Here is an 18,953-nt window from a genome sequence, read left to right as displayed (position 1 = left end):
TAAGCACACTAGCAGCCTGTTAAGTTTTTTATAGAAATCACAGCAAAAGAGATGCTGGCAAGTCCCCTCCTAGCACTAAGAATTAAGTTAAAACTTGACAAGTATATTCAAGTCAATAATTAATGTGGGAATTAAATTCCAATAAAGCAGAATCGCATTTAAAACTGGTGACATGAATTCCTTCATGAGGGCATAGTTTTGCTACAGCTACACATTTTCCTCATTTTTGTTGGAGCGTATTGATAAAATGTTCTCTTCCCTTTTAGTACAGAATAAAAATGCTTGGATAGTGAGCTGTCTTCTTATCACTTCCTTTGTACTGAAAATAATTGTAAGTATAGTTAAAAACAGCACAAACTTCTGTTTAGCACTAGACAGAGTCAGTGGGCACAGAAGTACAAGTGTTATTTCATGGAACAGACAAAATAGGGGAAAACTGATGACCCACAACTGATCTGGTGAATTAAATTATTATGTCATCCTTTCACTATTCCTGCTAATGCCCGATCCATTTTTGACTCAACCAATAAGAAAACAAGAGAGTCCACACCTATATGTCTGAACCTTCCCAACTATCAAAGTGAAGCTTCTTAACCAGATAATCCTTTGCTTTCCACCTACTTTTAAGTACTACAATAATTTCAATGTTCCTGGCATGCATAATAGTATTTGTTTTATTAGTTTCAAAATCTTAGTGCATTGGTGCATTATGTGTTGCCACTAAACACTATATGCCAAGACTGAAAACCAGATATTATAGGGATAACAGAAACATGGTGGAATAGTAGTCATGACTGGACTACAGGTATTGAAGGGTAAGTGCTGTTTAGGAAAGACAGAAACAAAGGTAAAGGGTGTGGAGTAGCATTGTATATCAATGATGAGGTAGAATGTAAAGAAATAAGAAGCGATGCAATGGATAAGACAGAGTCCGTCTGGGCAAAAATTACATTGGGGAAGATAACTAGTAAAGCCTCTCCTACGATAGTGCTTGGGGTGCGCTATAGACCTCCGGGATCTAATTTGGATATGGATAGAGCCCTTTTTAATGTTTTTAATCAAGTAAATACTAATGGAAACTGCGTGATCATGGGAGACTAACTTCCCAGATACAGACTGGAGGACCAGTGCTAGTAATAATAATAGGGCTCAGATTTTCCTAGATGCGATAGATGATGGATTCCTTCATCAAGTAGTTGCTGAACCGACTAGAGGGGATGCCATTTTAGATTTGGTTTTGGTGAGTAGTGAGGACCTCATAGAAGAAATGGTTGTAGGGGACAATCTTGGCTCAAGTGATCATGAGCTAATTCAGTTCAAACAAAAATAAATCTGCAACTAGAGTTTTTGATTTCAAAAGGGCTGACTTTCAAAAATTAAGGAAATTAGTTAGGGAAGTGGATTGGACTGAAGAATTTATGGATCTAAAGGTAGAGGAGGCCTGGGATTACTTTAAATCAAAACTGCAGAAGCTATCGGAAGCCTGTATCCCAAGAAAGGGGAAAAAATTCACAGGAAGGAGTTGTAGACCAAGCTGGATGAGCAAGCATCTTAGAGAGGTGATTAAGAAGAAGCAGAAAGCATACAGGGAGTGGAAGATGGGAGAGATCAGCAAGGAAAGCTACCTAATTGAGGTCAGAACATGTAAGGATAAAGTGAAACAGGCTAAAAGTCGAGTAGAGTTGGACCTTGCAAAGGGAATTAAAACCAATAGTAAAAGGTTCTATAGCCATATAAATAAGAAGAAAACTAAGAAGGAAGAAGTGGGGCCGCTTAACACTGAGGATGGAGTGGAGGTTAAAAATAATCTAGGCATGGCCCAATATCTAAACAAATACTTTGCCTCAGTCTTTAATAAGGCTAAAGAGGATCTTGGGGATAATGGTAGCATGACAAACGGGAATGAGGATTTGGAGGCAGATATTACCATATCTGAGGTAGAAGCGAAACTCAAACAGCTTAATGGGATTAAATGGGGGGCCCAGATAATCTTCATCCAAGAATATTAAAGGAATTGGCACCTGAAATTGCAAGCCCATTAGCAAGAATTTTTAATGAATCTGTAAACTCAGGAGTAGTACCAAATGATTGGAGAATTGCTAATATAGTTCCTATTTTTAAGAAAGGAAAAAAAAGTGATCCGGGTAGCTACAGGCCAGTTTGACATCTGTAGTATGCAAGGTCCTGGAAAAAATTTTGAAGGAGAAATTAGTTAAGGACATTGAAGTCAATGGTAAATGGGACAAAATACAACATGGTTTTACAAAAGGTAGATCGTGCCAAACCAATCTAGTCTCCTTTTTTGAAAAAGTAATGGATTTTTTAGATAAAGGAAATGCAGTGGATCTAATTTACCTAGATTTCAGTAAGGCATTTGATACCGTGCCACATGGGGAATTATTAGTTAAATTGGAGAAGATGGGGATCAATATGAACATCAAAAGGTGGATAAGGAATTGGTTAAAGGAGAGACTGCAATGGGTCCTACTGAAAGGCGAACTGTCAGGCTGGAGAGAGGTTACCAGTGGAGTTCCTCAGGGATCGGTTTTGGGACCAATCTTATTTAATCTTTTTATTACTGACCTTGGCACAAAAAGTGGGAGTGTGCTAATAAAGTTTGCAGATGATACAAAGCTGGGAGGTATTGCCAATTCGGAGAAGGATCGGGATATTATACAGGGGGATCTGGATGACCTTGTAAACTGGAGTAATAGTAATAGGATGAAATTTAATAGTGAGAAGTGTAAGGTTATGCATTTAGGGATTAATAACAAGAATTTTAGTTATAAGTTGGGGACGCATCAATTAGAAGTAACGGAAGAGGAGAAGGACCTTGGAGTATTGGTTGATCATAGGATGACTATGAGCTGCCAATGTGATATGGCAGTGAAAAAAGCTAATGCGGTTTTGGGATGCATCAGGAGAGGCATTTCCAGTAGGGATAAGGAGGTTTTAGTACCGTTATACAAGGCACTGGTGAGACCTCCCCTAGAATACTGGGTGCAGTTCTGGTCTCCCATGTTTAAAAAGGATGAATTCGAACTGGAGCAGGTACAGAGAAGGGCTACTAGGATGATCGGAGGAATGGAAAACTTGTCTTATGAAAGGAGACTTAAGGAGCTTGGCTTGTTTAGCCTAACTAAAAGAAGGTTGAGGGGAGATATGATTGCTCTCTATAGATATATCAGAGGGATAAATACAGGAGAGGGAGAGGAATTATTTCAGCTCAGCACCAATGTGGACACAAGAACAAATGGGTATAAACTGGCCACCAGGAAGTTTAGACTTGAAATTAGACGAAGGTTTCTAACCATCAGAGGAGTGAAGTTTTGGAATAGCCTTCCAAGGGAAGCAGTGGGGGCAAAAGATCTATCTGGTTTTAAGATTCTACTCGATAAGCTTATGGAGGAGATGGTATGATGGGATAATGTGATTTTGGTAAGTAATTGATCTTTAAATATTCAGGGTAAATGGGCCTAATCCCCTGAGATGGGATATTAGATGGATGGGATCCGAGTTACCCAGGAAAGAATTTTCTGTAGTATCTGGCTGGTGAATCTTGCCCATATGCTCAGGGTTTAGCTGATGGCCATATTTGGGGTCGGGAAGGAATTTTCCTCCAGGGCAGATTGGAGAGGCCCTGGAGGTTTTTCGCCTTCCTCTGTAGCATGGGGCACGGGTCACTTGAGGGAGGCTTCTCTGCTCCTTGAAGTCTTTAAACCACGATTTGAGGACTTCAATAGCTCAGACATAGGTGAGGTTTTTGTAGGAGTGGGTGGGTGGGATTCTGTGGCCTGCGCTGTGCAGGAGGTTGGACTAGATGATCAGAATGGTCCCTTCTGACCTTAGTATCTATGAAAAGTTCAACTTTCATAATCTGTTTTGTTTAATATGCAATTTCTATTTGGGCTTTACCTTGTGATTTTTCTGAACAAAGGTAAAATTAAATTTTAAAAAGTCTTTACTTTGGATTTTGCTTGCAATATAACTACAGTATGCAGAATGTCCAGTATAAACAAGACGACACCCTTTAAAGCAAATTTAAAGGTTACACTAGCAAGCCCATTCTACTGCCATGCCCCAGAATGCATCATTCTAAAATGTCAGAGATAACACATCCTCCCTAGAGTACAGATCAGCACATCTGGTACAGAACAATAATTTTTGAATTGAATGTAGCATGACTATCAAAGTTTCTTGTTTAGTCTTATTTCACAACTCCCAGGGTAGATTTCACAGACTTGAAGTTGTATAGTATTAAAAAAGTAGGGTTTATCTGACTACATAACCTCATTCTTCGCAATGGGACAGGAAAAACCTAGTTGGGTCACAGCTAACACAGGTCCCTTCATTGGCAATAAGAATATTTCAAAGAGTCTCTCCCCCACCTCCCAGACTCCATCTGCTAGTATGTGCTCATGTCATATTTACTGTCAGAATGGCCATTAAGATATTTGAAGATTCATTTCTGGGCAGAAGAGTGAACTGACCAGCATATATTTATGCTGTGCATGCTCCTTTGGGTGCCAGGGTTAAGTATATGCCAGAGGAGCAAGTATTTTTAAATTTGCAATTAAATTAAAACCTTTTAAACGCTCACAAATAAAGGACAAGACAGCAGCAATGACCAAACAAACAAACTGTCATGTTAACTTCAGATACAAGGACTGTTTTGTGAAGTCTCTGCAATAACAAAACAATAGGAAGTGTCATATTCTGAGCACATTTATAAAAGCAACAATTCTTGTACCAAATGATTTTATATTAGTTTAGCAGAAACCTAAAAAATTTGTTCTGCTTTATGGGTGGAAATCAGATACATTTTGTGTAAGGAATCCAGCTCAAAGCTCTGTATAAAATCATTTACTAAAACTTCAGGTTTTGGGTACTCATAAGAGATACTGTAAGGAAGTATCACATGATTCTTAGATATAAGAATGTCAAGGAACCTGTTTTCCTTTTCCGGGTTTTGATGTCTACAACAACCGCCCTGTTTTTCTCAGTGAAGTGCTTTAGGATGATAACGTTATGAGGCTCATTGGCATTATCCATGTACACGGAGCGAGTTCCCATACACAGCACCTGCATAAGCAGAACAAAGGGAGACAAAGGACTTCAGTTACCAGTCTAACTTTGTATAATACTTATAACTTATTTTTTACATTAGCTTACATACATTTTTACATTAGCTGCATTTTGGTTATAGTTAATACCATACTTGTTATTTAAACAACTGTCCATTGCCAAATATGTGCTGGTATTTAGACATATGAAGTAGATTTTTGTAAAATACCTCAGGTGCATATTAACAACTTAATGGTACTCTGGTGATATATCAGATGCCAATATTAAGAATAATGGCTTGTTTTATACTGGTATAAAGCCCTTTTTTGATGTTCAGTGTATGCTATTCTGGATTTCAAGTTGCTGGTTACAAGTTGCCCACAATGAAATGTATCCAAGCAAAACCAGAGCTATGTAATTATATTGTTTTTTATTAGACAAAAATTACAACCAACTGTGCAAGAGACAAAGGATGAAGTCTCAGACATATCTCTGAGTTTCGTGGCTATTGTGAATTTATGGCATGAAAGTGTAGTTTTTAGTGTTTAAAAGTAGAATTTGTAATTATCATAGCGCAAATCGTTATGTATTGATCCGTATTCCAATTACCTCTGGAAATCCAACAAGTACCAATAGGGTGAAGATATTCGTGTGTTTTAACTGGAAGGGCAGCTGCTTAATACAATGGTCTGTGAAAGCTGCAATCACACTATGCCACTGTGCAGAGGAGTTCAAAGCTCGAAGAATATCTGCCATGGAGCACGCCCAGTCCAGACCTACGCGGCTGGAGAAAAAGCTTCAACTGTATTAGATGGTTTGACTACACACTGTTGTTACACAACTATTTTCCCTCAAAACACAAAATCATTATTACATTATTTCCAACTGTCAGAAGGTCTGTCTTTATCATAGCATCGCGTGAGGATTTGAATTCAGATATATGAATGCTATTAATTCCACTCATCATTAAATCGTCTAAAAAAAAAATATCACATTGGCCTGCCATCTTAAAATAGGATTGAAGGCCACAATGAATAAAAAAAGTTGATAGAAATTCAAGGCAACACATGGTCTTGCTAACTTTAGTTTAGGACTGGAAATTTTCTTTCCTTCCTTTGCTTCTCCTTGCACATGAGTAAGACAGGCTTGGGAAATCTGTCTTATAGATTTAATTTGCTGACTTAATATTTTGATATAATTGAATGCCAAAATAGCTTCACATAATACAAAGGATTGTGTATTTCCTTGATTGATGAATCTCTCTCTAAGACCAGTAGATTCTCCATGTAGTCTATCTTTGTATTCTGCATGCTTCTCTAATTGGTTTATTAACTTTTCCAATCCCTCTTCCCAAATAAAAAAAACCTAGAGTGAGGAATAATACTTAACACAGTATTTAACAAAGCACGCTATTAACCTTCACTCTTCAAGAGAGTGTTCTACTTCCACTTAAGGTACTGAAAACTGTACCTTCAAAGCAACTTTACTATCTCTGCCTGAATGCAAGACTTCTTTCTACCTTGCTAGACTCCTCTACAAAGACAGCTCCCTCTATCCTCCACTATAAGCTTTGCCTCCCCATGTTGGTTCTTTCCAACTTGACCTTTTGATATGACCTACCTTCTCCTGGACTGAGGAACATGTTGGAATTAGGAGGATAGGGATACAGGTCACATCAAACCTTTAGGTAGTAGGACTGGCCCTTGTTCTTCTCTAAACCCCAAAATCCTACCTCTTCCACAACAGTGTCCTATATTAGCCTCTGAAAATTACCCATCTCCCAGTTGATAGCATCACGTGGCATGACCCTAAGAGATGTTGACTTCAATGGGAGCTATAGCTAATATGCGCTTCACAGGACTGGGCTCAAGAATTAACCCAAATCAGGTTACACTCCTCCCCTCCTCCTGTTGAGCATATAAAAATCAAGAATTCTCTTAAAGATTAACATTAAAAAAAGCACCTGTCTAAGCATACGGCTCCCAGACTGAACAAAAGATGAGTAGTCTTCCAGCCTTCTGGCACTGTAGACCCATCTCCTGCTGCAAACAGGCTGTGTTTGGCTGAAAGGACCTTTGTCACTGCAGCATCGACTTCTACAGGCATAAGTCTCAGAATTAACTGGCCCAGAAGACCCAGGGTTAAATGATAGGTTTCATTTAAGTGGCCAGCATTGGAGATTACAACCTGAAACATCAGTGGGAGGATCTGTTCCAGGTTAATCAAAGACATTGTGCATCCCTGTGAATAAGAAATAAAAATTTCATTAGAACAGAAAATATAGCAAAGCCTTTAGTCATAGTTATACAGTATAATGAGGGTTCGAGTAACTTATTAGTTACTCAATGCTCAGAAACCTTCACCTTTTTGGCTGAAGTTTTCCAGCCTTGTGTCTACATAAAAGGGGGAAAATGTGAGGGAAAGTTATTCAACCACTTCTCGGCATGAGGGAGTAAAAAAACAACAAAAAAAAAAACAAACAAAAAAAAAACAACCCACAATTTTTAAAAAAGTTTAAGAACTTTTGGCATGTAGAAAGTGAAGTCTGGCATGGAAATGCCCTGGCTGAGAAGATACTTCCATTGTTAAAGAAAAAATTGCTTTTGATTTGAGAGATAAGTCATACTGGATACAGGCAGTGAATTTTTTCTAGCTAAGCTTACCAAGTGTGCACCCAGAAATCAACAGAGACACAAATTAACTGCATAGTGATAAGCCTACTCATTGGTGCAAATCAATAGGAACAACCAGAACTGAGGGAAAAGGGCTCCTGTGGCCCTTGCAAGGTGTTTAGGGGACGGGGGAAGAGGGCGTGGGGCCTTTTCAAGCTGCTTTCAGTTATGTTTCTTTTATATTGGAAATACTTTTCCCATAAAATAGGATGGGTGGGGCAAGGAGAGGAATTTACTCTGTGGTAAAACCTGATGCATAAGCCCAGAGCAAAAATGTTAATATCACATTTAGTTGGGCTGATTTAAAGTTAGACAAACAAACCTGAACTTTACCTGATGGTTGGTGGTTAATTAATAATATAACTACATAATGTAATAAAACACTTCAACATTAGCATTTTGACACAAGCTAGCAAAAAAGCAAGAACTAGAGTAGCGCTTCCCTGCCCACACCTTTCCAGCCTCTCCTTCTCCCATTACATCATTTGTTTCAGCTTGAATTTTCCCCATTTTTCTCATCAGTGTGTGTCACAAATCAACTAGTTTCCTGAGGGGTAGGGTAAAAGGGGTTATACTTCATTCTTACAGATTTGAAAGGTGGTAACATTGCTGCCAGCAAGCCAAGAATCCTCTTCTGAGAGCATTCAGCAAAGACTTGCTCCTGGCTAGGCATCAGAGCCTTCTCTACCTGCTTTTGGGATGAATCTTCTGAATTTTCAGCATCTGTGTTTTAAATAAATATGAATTTAAAAACAGTAAAACTGTAGAACGTAAGTGAAAATTTAATACTTAAAGTCTGAAATAGTAAGTATAAATGGACAAATATAAAGATGATGGGCTTGTCTACACAGTGCGTTAGTGCACACCAGCAAGCTGTCAATTCTAGACCACACTAGCATGAGGTGCACCCTCCGTGGACCCTGCTGGCTTGCACTACAAGTTCCTTAGTGTGCGTTAACATATAATCTCATTTCAAACAATACTACATTAATGCATCTTTATAACAAACCCTATACCTAGTAAGCTGGCTCACATCATTTAAAGTCACAACATTCTGATTACCATCTTGTGTATCTCCTCTTCCAACTTTATCAAACGTTATTTCAGAAGCTTGTGTGTCTCGGACTACTAGAATTAAAACCACGGTTGTGTATACAATCTGAATGGGTGGAATCCCAGCTTTTAAGTACTGCAAAAAACATTTAACTTCCCACTTCATGGGTTCTCAAGAATACTGACCACTAAACCTATACCTGATTTGAAATGAGTGGGTGAGTATAGACTAAATCAAAAAACTTTGCTTTTAAAGCATGGGTTGTGATGAAGCAGGATTTTTTTGGAAGTATTTATGTATCCTCTGTGTGCTTCAGTTTCCCCCTATATTGTGCACTGCTACCCAGCATGGGAAATAAGATTAAGACTGCTTTCAGGGCAGACCAAGAGACACAGGAGAGAGACAGATGTGTGTCTAACTATCCGAGTAGACTGAATGGGACATTAAAAGGATTTACCAAGGCCAGCCCATATAAAGGGAAAACCCTAGAAGACAATGGAAAGCCCAATCACCAGAACATTTGACACCTAGTAACCAATAACCCAAAGGAAGGAGCTTTTCTCTGCCTTTCAGCAGGGTCTGTGAACTCCTTATGGCCCTGCCCAAAGAACAAAGCTGACCTCCAGGAGATAAAGAGTTGGTTTCTGGAGGTGGCTGGCTGCTCTCCCCTGGAACTGACTCAGGAAATCAGAGAGACAGAGCCTGACATGGAGTTCACTACAGCATGGCTAGTGAACTGTCAGTCTTGACCAGAATGGACTACGCTTTATCCTTTATTTCTCTAGGCTAACCCAAGGACTTCCACTACTGTGTTCCAGTTGACTAATAAATCCTACTCTGTTTTGAAAATGTTTCTTGGGCGCCACTGCAAATACTGGACGAGGTGCATTCTTGAAGTGTACACAAATCTCTACAGGAGTCTACCTCAATGGGACTTGCTGGGGAGAGCTCACAGTATTGAAGGAGGAGTACCGGAGCTCAGAGGCTTGAGTCGGGGAGGCAAGGAGACCGGGAGCCTACTCTGAAGGAAGGCATGGGACTCCCTGGGGGTCTGTCACACTGAAGAGACACTGTTTAAAAGCTGGGGTGTAGCACTAAGCCTGTTAATCCATGACATGGTGGTCTCCCAACTTGTCATCTATGGGCAGACTTGATTCCACAATTGTCCCCATTTCCTTCTCTCTGATACAAAGATCTCAACAGCAATCCAAAAGGAGTGAGAAATGGATTTGCAGAGATAATTGAAGTTACAGTTACTGTTAAGTCATTTTTCTTTCTCCTTCGAGAATTGCCTCTACATATTTTCACCCTAGGAAACCCTTTATTTCTGGTTTAGGGAGGAAAAACTGACATTATGAGAACATTGGCTTGTAATTAGATTCTCCAGTCCCTTATGACTACAGCCACACATGGATAATACTGTGCATGGGATCTTAAATCTTGTTTAAATACAATTAAAATTATGTCTAACAAATAAATTGCATTATACAAGGGTGCTATTAAACCATTTCATATTTTACTGACCATTATTTAGTTTTTTAAAAATGTAAGCAGTACTTTCTAGATTATATACCTTAATCAATAAAGGCATCTCTATAAAACCTCTAATTTTATATGAAAAACTTAAAAAAAAAAAAAAAAAAAAGAAGATCATTGGCACAGCACAGCTTTTGACATACACTTTGAAGAGAACATAAAGGGAAGGAATGGACTTTAAAATAGTAGAAAAATGAAAACTAAGAACACAGAGAGGGGAAGAAAGAGAAAAACATTTAAATCATCTCTGCAACTTAATACACAGCAAGCAGATAATGATTATATTGAATATATTCACTTGAGTAATGTAGAGAAATGGGTTTGAAATGCTTGGGAGAAATTTAAAAGCAAGAAAGCATGCTTAATCTTTGTAATAATTTTGATCCAATAGCACTATAATTTGTAATACACTTTACCCAAATCACATAATGTATGCAATTCACGTTGGTCTTTCAAACCTACTGCTAGCTGTGTGACAATCTGTACAAATTGAAATCCAGGTAAAATGCTTTACATATGGTATTCCAAAGAAATAAGATGATCAGGTCTTGATGTAGTAGACTGTTTACTGAAACTGAATCTATTTACAAATGTACAAGGATGGATACAAAAATACAGCTGTGTATACGTTTGGAATATGTGTATGTTGGATGAAAGGGGAAATCTTACCTGGAAGACGTGAAGATATGCTATCATCTACAGAATTAAGAGCCAGTGTCTCTGAATCCTGGCTCAAAACATCTTTCTTTGATAAAGGAGCACTAGGAGGATTGCTTTGGCTATCTTGTTTTTCTATAGAAGACTGAATTTCATCACAAACATCTCCTTTCCCCTAAAAATAAAACAAAAATATACATACCAAGAGACTGAAGAACAATTTAATTCACAGAGTTAAAGCCACAGAAAGAAACTGAGTCAATAATTTTCACTTGACAAAAAAAAGTTATTTTAAATTATAAAAATCCTTCATTGATATATTTCATGCTATGTTCAGGCCTTAAGATTCCATATACAATTGAAATTACACTTTTCCTATGTTATATGCAATATTACATCCACAAATAAGTTTCTCTTACGTGAGAAACTATTTGGCCTATGAAATCAAATTGAAACAGAATTGGAAGCCCGGGGAGGGGCACTACATCCCTGAAAACTAATTTAGGCACCTCTGGCCCATTCAGAGGGAAAATGTTGTTTGGTCCTTCTCACACACAGCTTTAGGAATCAAAGTCAACTTTAGAAATGTGAGGTGACCCAGCGATGCAGGTATAACATGCCAGGTCACTTACTGCATCCCACATCCCTGGAGCAAAGAATGGAAATATTTATCACTGTTGAGGATCATACAAGAATGGGCATCAACTGAACTGCACTTTGGAATTTCGTAAAGCAGTACTTACATTGCAATAGACAAAAGAGCCTGTCCTTGGCTTTTTTTTCATTCTGTTGGCTGCTTTATCACCAGCATGGCCCTCTGTAGCGCCACCTTTTGGAGGGCTCACAGAAGTGGTTTCATTCTCTGAGAAAGATTCACCTTCTGGCAACAGGCAGAGGAGAGCTAAAGCTTTCAAACCTGAGGAGAAAAGATTACAAAAATCTATTTAAGGATTGAATACTAAGACATGTAGCGTTTCACAACCAAAATCTGGCAGCTGCTAGCAAGAGAGACTCAGATTCCGATGAAGCGAGCTGTAGCTCATAAAAGCTTATGCTCAAATAAATTTGTTAGTCTCTAAGGTGCCGCAAGTACTCCTTTTCTTTTTGCGGATTCAGATTAACACGGCTGCTTCTCTGATTCCAGAATTCTAACTCTGAAGTGGCCAGAACCAACTACAAGCACAGTTGAGAGCTTAGAATATCACCAGGTTCACTTATCGCTGGTACTTACAGTCTGTTACCATCCAATTTAGGTTCTCAGCCATTTCCAGCTTTTTTAAACTTTATAAATTAGACCTGCATGACAGAACAAGCTTTTTCCAAGTTTTAAAGAAAACCTTTAACTTTCAAAACACATTTTACATAGAGCTGTAATCTGCCACCTTATGTCACACTGAGTAGAATCTTACTCTGCCAGGAAGTTTCAGTGAAGTCAGTGGGACTGTTTCTGCAGCACCTTATTTCACATCGTGAATAAGATTAGAAGTATCTGGCCAACAATGAAGGTCAAGAAACGCTTTTTACCATGTCGTTCTTTTTCTTCCTCAGGGCCCCTGTAAACAAGGTAACTGCATCCACATCTAGGGACGGTGTGTCGTCTTAAACTGAAAATTTATGAGAAGTTGTCCCACTATATTACTCTAATTTTCTTAAGTCTTCTGTTTTTCCATCACATGTTCCATTATCACTGAGAATATTGTTACTTTAATAATATGATTTCTAAATGATCAGTTATAAAACATTCTTTGTACTATTAGTGAAATGCAAAGTAGCTTCCCTCTGATATTACGCTAGGCTTTTCTTTCCTTGGAAAACTGCAAAGTGATTAATCAGAGGTTTTGCACCAGGGTCACTCTAACAACTATTGTGTTTCAATGAACAGAGGATTTGGGTCACCTTTTCCTTGCTGTGCTTTCATCAAGCAGTCTCCAATGAGCTGTATACATTGATGTTGCAGAACTCTAGCATGACTGAGAATCTGCGAATCAAGTTTCTCTCCTACTTCATCGCCACTTGCAAAGTCTGCACAGTAGAGTGTCAAGGCAGCAAACAGCAGCCAAGAATAGTTGTGGATATAAGGCTGGATGAGTCTCTGTCGGTCACTGATTCGAATGGTCACCATTGGATATATTGTGATGCTGTGCGTGGGAAGGTGACTGAAAGAAAGTGTTTACAGTTTAAAACTTAACTTTAAATGCAAGTTTTCTTTCTGAAAAAGAAGGAAGAATAGAAACCATATTTCAAAATTCCAAACTGCAGATCCTTACAAGGCTCAAAGGAGCGCTGATGATTTACACTAGTTGAAGATCTGCCCCTAGAACTCCAGCTCTACAAATCAAGTTTATGTGAACAACATTGATAGCAAACTTGGAGTAGTGGAGGTAATAAGAAAGTAAATATCCATATGTGTAAGTAGGGTCTTTCATGCTCACCAAATCTATCTCAATCTTCTCATACTTCTGGGCAGTGAACACTTATGACTAAAAGGTGTGAAAGATTTGTAACCAAGCTACTATGAAGTTTGGGGTAGGATTTAGAGCTGAAAACTTTTGCTGAACATTTGCTACTTTTCTCCTAAGGACGGTAATTAGATGTTCTGGGGTCAGACACAGGCTCCCAAGGAGTGACATTAGAGTGACTGTCTGTAGGAGGTGTTAATTACTGCTGTTCTTGCCCACAAGCTGGTGAGTATGGAATCATAGACCAATACCTGTCAGAGTATTTCTTTGCAGAATAACACCCATAGCAAAGATCAAAGTCATCACACACATTGCAGTTCATCCGGCGACCTATAATAACTCCTTGGCAATGATCACAGGCATATTCCATGTTAACCATTTCATGGTCATCCTCATGACCTTTAGGTTTAACGCCACCTATGTAAAATTAAAAAAAAAAAAGTTTGCGTCTGCAATGACTTTTAGGTACAGTATCTGTATGTTCCTATATTCTTTTCATAATGTAATGCTAGTATATGCTTATGTCATTTTTCTGTTCTTTTATGGTTATTGATTAGAGGAGTACGCATGACTAGAGAACTCTAACCCTCTAAGTAGAGAGCTTGATCTACAAGCAGCATTAGATAATCAATGGAAATCAACACCCAATTTATAAGCTCTAGACACCAAAGTTCTGCTAGCAGTTTGGTGAAAAAAGCGTCTCTAGGAGTTGTGAAGGCATGTCCAAGTTGCAGCAAATGATCAGATATGCCATATTAGAGAAACTCCTTTTACTATATAAATTAACCTTACCATAGAATCTACAGTCTATTGTGCTTTATGAACTGAATGATCAATGTCATTCACATCACTTATATTCTCCTCTTTTCCAGCTCACCATGATCCTTTTGTAGAATATTGCAATATGACTGGTTCCAGTACAACCCATTGAGTTAATTCCAAAAGAAATCCACATTAATCAAATATGGTTACATTTTTGTTTGGGAGACAAAAAAAATCGAAGATAAAAGGAAGGAGAAAAGACAAAAGGAGAAATTTTATGTTCAGAATTCCATGCCAAATTCAAGTTCAGATGATACTGGCAACTTGCAAGTTTGAATCCTACAAGCACTTGTGAATTCAAAGTCACTTCTCTAGTTGTACTTATGTTAGTGTGTCCTTAAAAAGCACGATTCAGATATATATTGAAAATTTAGGCAGGTGACATTCAGATTAGAAAACACAGGAAAAATTAGAAGTGTTAAGATCTTGGGAAGTTTCCAAAAGAAAAATCTTTCCCTTCACTCATTTCATAGAAAGCTGTCTAATGTACGATCTGGAAAGACATTGGTTTTGGCTCCAGAAGTATTTTCTGACAAGATCCTTACCTAGGAAACAAGTTTTACATAGATCCATGTCATTGCACTGCAAACAACGGTAGCGATGCCAGGGTGCAATCTCATCACAACCATCACATGATATGTCCACATTCAATAGATCACAGTAACGAGCAACAAACATGTGCATCTGAAACAATAAATGGACACAAAACTTACATGTTTCAGAGTAGCAGCCGTGTTAGTCTGTATTCGCAAAAAGAAAAGGAGTACTTGTGGCACCTTAGAGACTAACAAATTTATTTGAGCACAAGCTTTCGTGAGCCACAGCTCACTTCATCGGATCCGATGAAGTGAGCTGTGGCTCACGAAAGCTTGTGCTCAAATAAATTTGTTAGTCTCTAAGGTGCCACAAGTACTCCTTTTCTTTTTGCGAAAACTTCCATGTTGAATCTTTCTTGGTTTTGAGAAAGCCCTTTCTAAACACAAAGCAGAATGTTCCCTTCTGCAAGAAAGTATGAGGAGATATCTACGTATGCATTTCCAAGGAGATTTTCAAAGGCACAAAGGGGAGTTTGGTATCCAACTCCCAGAAAACCAGTGGGAGCTCACAGTCTCTTTGTGCCTTTGAAAAAACATCTCCTTTAACCCCTTCCTCAAACAAGCAAAGAGCATGAAAAAATAAAAAACAAATCATGAGGTCACCTTTCTCTGCTTCTCTGGATCAGCTTGGGCTATCTTTTCATACCAGGTCTCAAACATTACATCCTGACATTCATCCATCCACTCGGAGTTTTGCTTGTAGTCTGCAATTTCATCTTCTTCACTCCACTGACTAAAAAAAGCTCAAAATTAAGTTTGAATGCAAACAGGCTTTCTAATAATGCACTTTGGGATAGTTTATTTTAAAAATTAAAATTCAGACACAATGCATTTCACCTAAAAATTAAAGCACCGCCACAATATTCCAGAGACCTTCCCCCCCACACAAAGGAGGTTGTTTTTTTTGTTTTGTTTTATTAAAAAAAAAAAGCGCACACACACTGGGGAGAACGCACATCACCTGGAATATCCAAGCTCACAGAACTGCTGTTGGGTAACTATGATAGAATATAGGAATATGAAGATTATTTCCTTATAGAACAAATGAGCCATGGGCAAAAAGGTAAGGTTAAACTGAATGCACTCAGAGACATGCAGATGTGATGCTCCTGGCCAGAGAAGTAAGATGATGACTATCTTGCTGGTAACTTGCCAGTAGTGTGACACTGCTTGGCAATAATCAGTTTAAACACAAATTTCTGCTAGTGCAGAAATTACTACTCTTTACATCTCTGTAAACTTTTCAAAAGCACTTAAGACAATGCGACTTAGGAGCTTAAATGATTTTGAAGCTTTTGAAAAATGGGACATAGGTGCTTTTGAAAATTTTACCTCACCTGTCTTCAACGTCTTTACTAGTTGTTTCAAAATTCAGAGTTCATTCTTGCCAAAAACTGTACAAAAACTTAGTTCTATATAATAATGATAGTCTTGCTGACTTACCAAATCACACTGTCGTGAACACTTATGTTTTCTTGTGACATAGTCATAAGAAGAAGTGGTAACTGTATATCAACAAAAAAGGAAAGATCACTTGGTTCCCAGCTCATATCCAAGAGGTGAAGGAGGGATGTCTGCACGCAGGATAAGGCAGGGAGCAATGATCTAAACAAATTGGGAAAACCATAACAGCTTTAATCTGAAGTTGAAGCAGTATGATTTTGGGGGAAAAGAATAAAGGATTTATGACTAAAATAATAAAATTTATGACTTAAATAATAAGTTATTGTGTATTAAATGAACAGTAGAACCTTACTTTACTAACCCACAAGCTTTCAAAATTCCAATAGTTCTCGTCAAAAAGCTGCTTGTCTTTTAACAGCAGAGTGTGCTGTGGTGCTGTCACTAATGCTTTGTTGTTCTTGCCAAATACGCTACAGTGCATTTACTATTATTGATACTTCAAAGTGTATACTAAGAGGCAAAAGTTACATTACATATATCAAAATAAATGAACAAAGTGATCCAGTACTGTTGAATTTTATCCTTGTCCTTTTTAATTAGCAAAATTTTCCTGATTTTTCTGTATTACAGTAGCACCAAAAGGCCCCAATAATAATTACAGCTAAGGCTAAGATTTTGTCACGCATATTTTAAGTAAAAAAAGTCAGGGACATGTCACGAGCAATAAGGAAAGATTCACGGAAGCCTGTGACCTATCCGTGACTTTTACTAAAAATATGCATGACAAAAAGGGGAGCTGCAGGCTCCCCACACCACCCGGGGGGCTCCTGCGGTGGCCCGGAGCTCAGTCCCTGCAGTTCCCAGCCACCAGTGGGTGGCGGGGGACCCTACAGCTCCCAAGCGCTGGAGGTTCAAGTCAGAGATCTCTGGAAGTCACAGACCCCATGACCTCCATGACAAAATCGTAGCCCTAATTATAGCTGCATACAAACAGAGGAATTTACACTCTTCTTTGATAAAAGACAATAAAAGTAACTAATAATAGGAGGGAAGGTGTGAGGGAGGACAAAGGTAACAAAAATAACATTCCATGTTATATAGGTGGGCTATGTTCTGTACCTGTCATTAATGCTGTTAAATCCCTTCATGGCATTGACCAAAAAGAGAACAAGCTGATAGTAGGACTCTCGAATTTCTTTGTGCAGTTCAGCACCACAACCTTCCAAGTGTCCAAAGTAACTAAAAGTTTAAAAAGTCAGTTTAGAAGATGCAGAATCCACCACTTTACTTCACATAGCACACTTTGTTCAAATACAAGTAGCAATTTAATAAAAACCATTATGAATAAAGAGGACTTTAGCTCAGTTTTAAAAACCACAAAACAGATGATGCACTATTCCAAAAAAAATAGTTAGAAGCGAGGTGCAAAACAGGACACCAAATGCAGATTGTTCCTATGGAACTGTCAAAAGTATCAAGATGACTCATAATATTTGACCACCAGGGCCTGAAAGGCCCAACTCAAATAAATTTAAAAAAAAGCAGCTAACAGTTCTTACACTCTATAATGAACTCAGTTTGGGCAGCAAGTCACAGGCAATCAGCTTCAGAATCTATGTAGACTAACATTATAACCACCATCTTTTAAGAGTTATGTTGAACACCTATCAGTCATATTTAAAATAAATGTATCTTTTCAAATCCCAATATTCATGGCGAAGCAACTGTATGACTAAAAGATGTGCCTTACTCAACTCCTCGAGAGTTGGTAAAACACTAGCCATAGGACATTGCCAGAGGAAGCTAGTTCCGTAACCAAGTATCTAACTGCAGATTAGCTAATACATTAATTTATGGAGAAAAGTCACAAAAGGGAAAAGATCTCTCCCAAACAAGTATTGCTGACAGTGCAACTAAAATTAATCTAACCCAGCTAGCTGAGCTCCAATTTAAATTCTTATAGAAGGAATAAGATGAACTGATCCTATTTAGGCAACAGTTTAAACTGAAATAATAAACAAAGCTGAAGAGTGTTAATGTCTGAAGACTATTCTAGTCTCATTTTCTGTGTTTTCTGTCATCCAGTTAGATAACTGGGAACATTTTAATAGCTATACGCAGCGGGTAAGCTGCTGACCCCTGTTGTCATAAATAGGACTACTGCAAATAATTCTCCAAGTACCACTATGAAAATGTAAACAATCAAAATGCACCATAGGAAGTGTGCACACAAACAAATATTGATCTCAGCACAATATATGCACTTGCTCTTGTATCTATATTCACAAGGCCGTCACTTCTCATTCTTTTCACCCTGGGTTATCAGTATTGAGTCATGGCATGCAGACATGTTATACAGAATAGTGTTAGCTCCAATTTTCTAAGAAAGATACTTACTTTGTAAAATCTTTCTGGCAGGCCAGAAGTTCCAAGAGAAAGAGTACACAGGGTGGATGGAAACAGTGCGGCTGCCCAAGCGATTCTAAACACTGGCGGATTGTCTTCAGCACTTCTAAGATACTTTGGGCTTGAGCTTTTCTCAAAGCAAGGACCTTTAATATACTAGGAAAAACACAAACTCCCAATGACGACTTCAAAAACACCCATTCTTCAGTACCTCATAATGCAATCAAAACTTGAGAAGTTAAACAAGTTTGATGAGTTGACACCTAAATTAACTGTAATGTAT

The 18,953-nt window shown here is 38.3% G+C and overlaps 1 protein-coding gene across 3 annotated transcripts in view; it reads right to left on the bottom strand.

The window, feature by feature from the left end:
* The window catches only part of ZZEF1 (zinc finger ZZ-type and EF-hand domain containing 1), an 88,512-nt gene that overhangs the window by 20,518 nt on the left and 49,041 nt on the right, over positions 1-18,953 (bottom strand). For all 3 annotated transcript variants that reach the window (XM_043499620.1, XM_038375637.2, XM_038375638.2), the window contains exons 30-42: positions 18,662-18,826; positions 17,384-17,503; positions 16,304-16,465; positions 15,464-15,593; positions 14,810-14,948; positions 13,694-13,859; positions 12,880-13,139; positions 11,727-11,899; positions 10,996-11,158; positions 8,323-8,459; positions 7,028-7,305; positions 5,674-5,848; positions 4,950-5,082 (exon numbers count right to left, since the gene is read on the bottom strand). In XM_043499620.1, the coding sequence (XP_043355555.1) occupies positions 4,950-5,082; positions 5,674-5,848; positions 7,028-7,305; positions 8,323-8,459; positions 10,996-11,158; positions 11,727-11,899; positions 12,880-13,139; positions 13,694-13,859; positions 14,810-14,948; positions 15,464-15,593; positions 16,304-16,465; positions 17,384-17,503; positions 18,662-18,826 (2,201 nt within the window). The remainder of the gene's footprint in view (positions 1-4,949; positions 5,083-5,673; positions 5,849-7,027; positions 7,306-8,322; positions 8,460-10,995; positions 11,159-11,726; positions 11,900-12,879; positions 13,140-13,693; positions 13,860-14,809; positions 14,949-15,463; positions 15,594-16,303; positions 16,466-17,383; positions 17,504-18,661; positions 18,827-18,953) is intronic.

Source organism: Dermochelys coriacea, chromosome 17 (genome assembly GCF_009764565.3).
Source record: "Dermochelys coriacea isolate rDerCor1 chromosome 17, rDerCor1.pri.v4, whole genome shotgun sequence".
NCBI lineage: Eukaryota > Metazoa > Chordata > Testudines > Dermochelyidae > Dermochelys > Dermochelys coriacea.
This window is presented reverse-complemented; position numbering and strand designations above follow the sequence as displayed.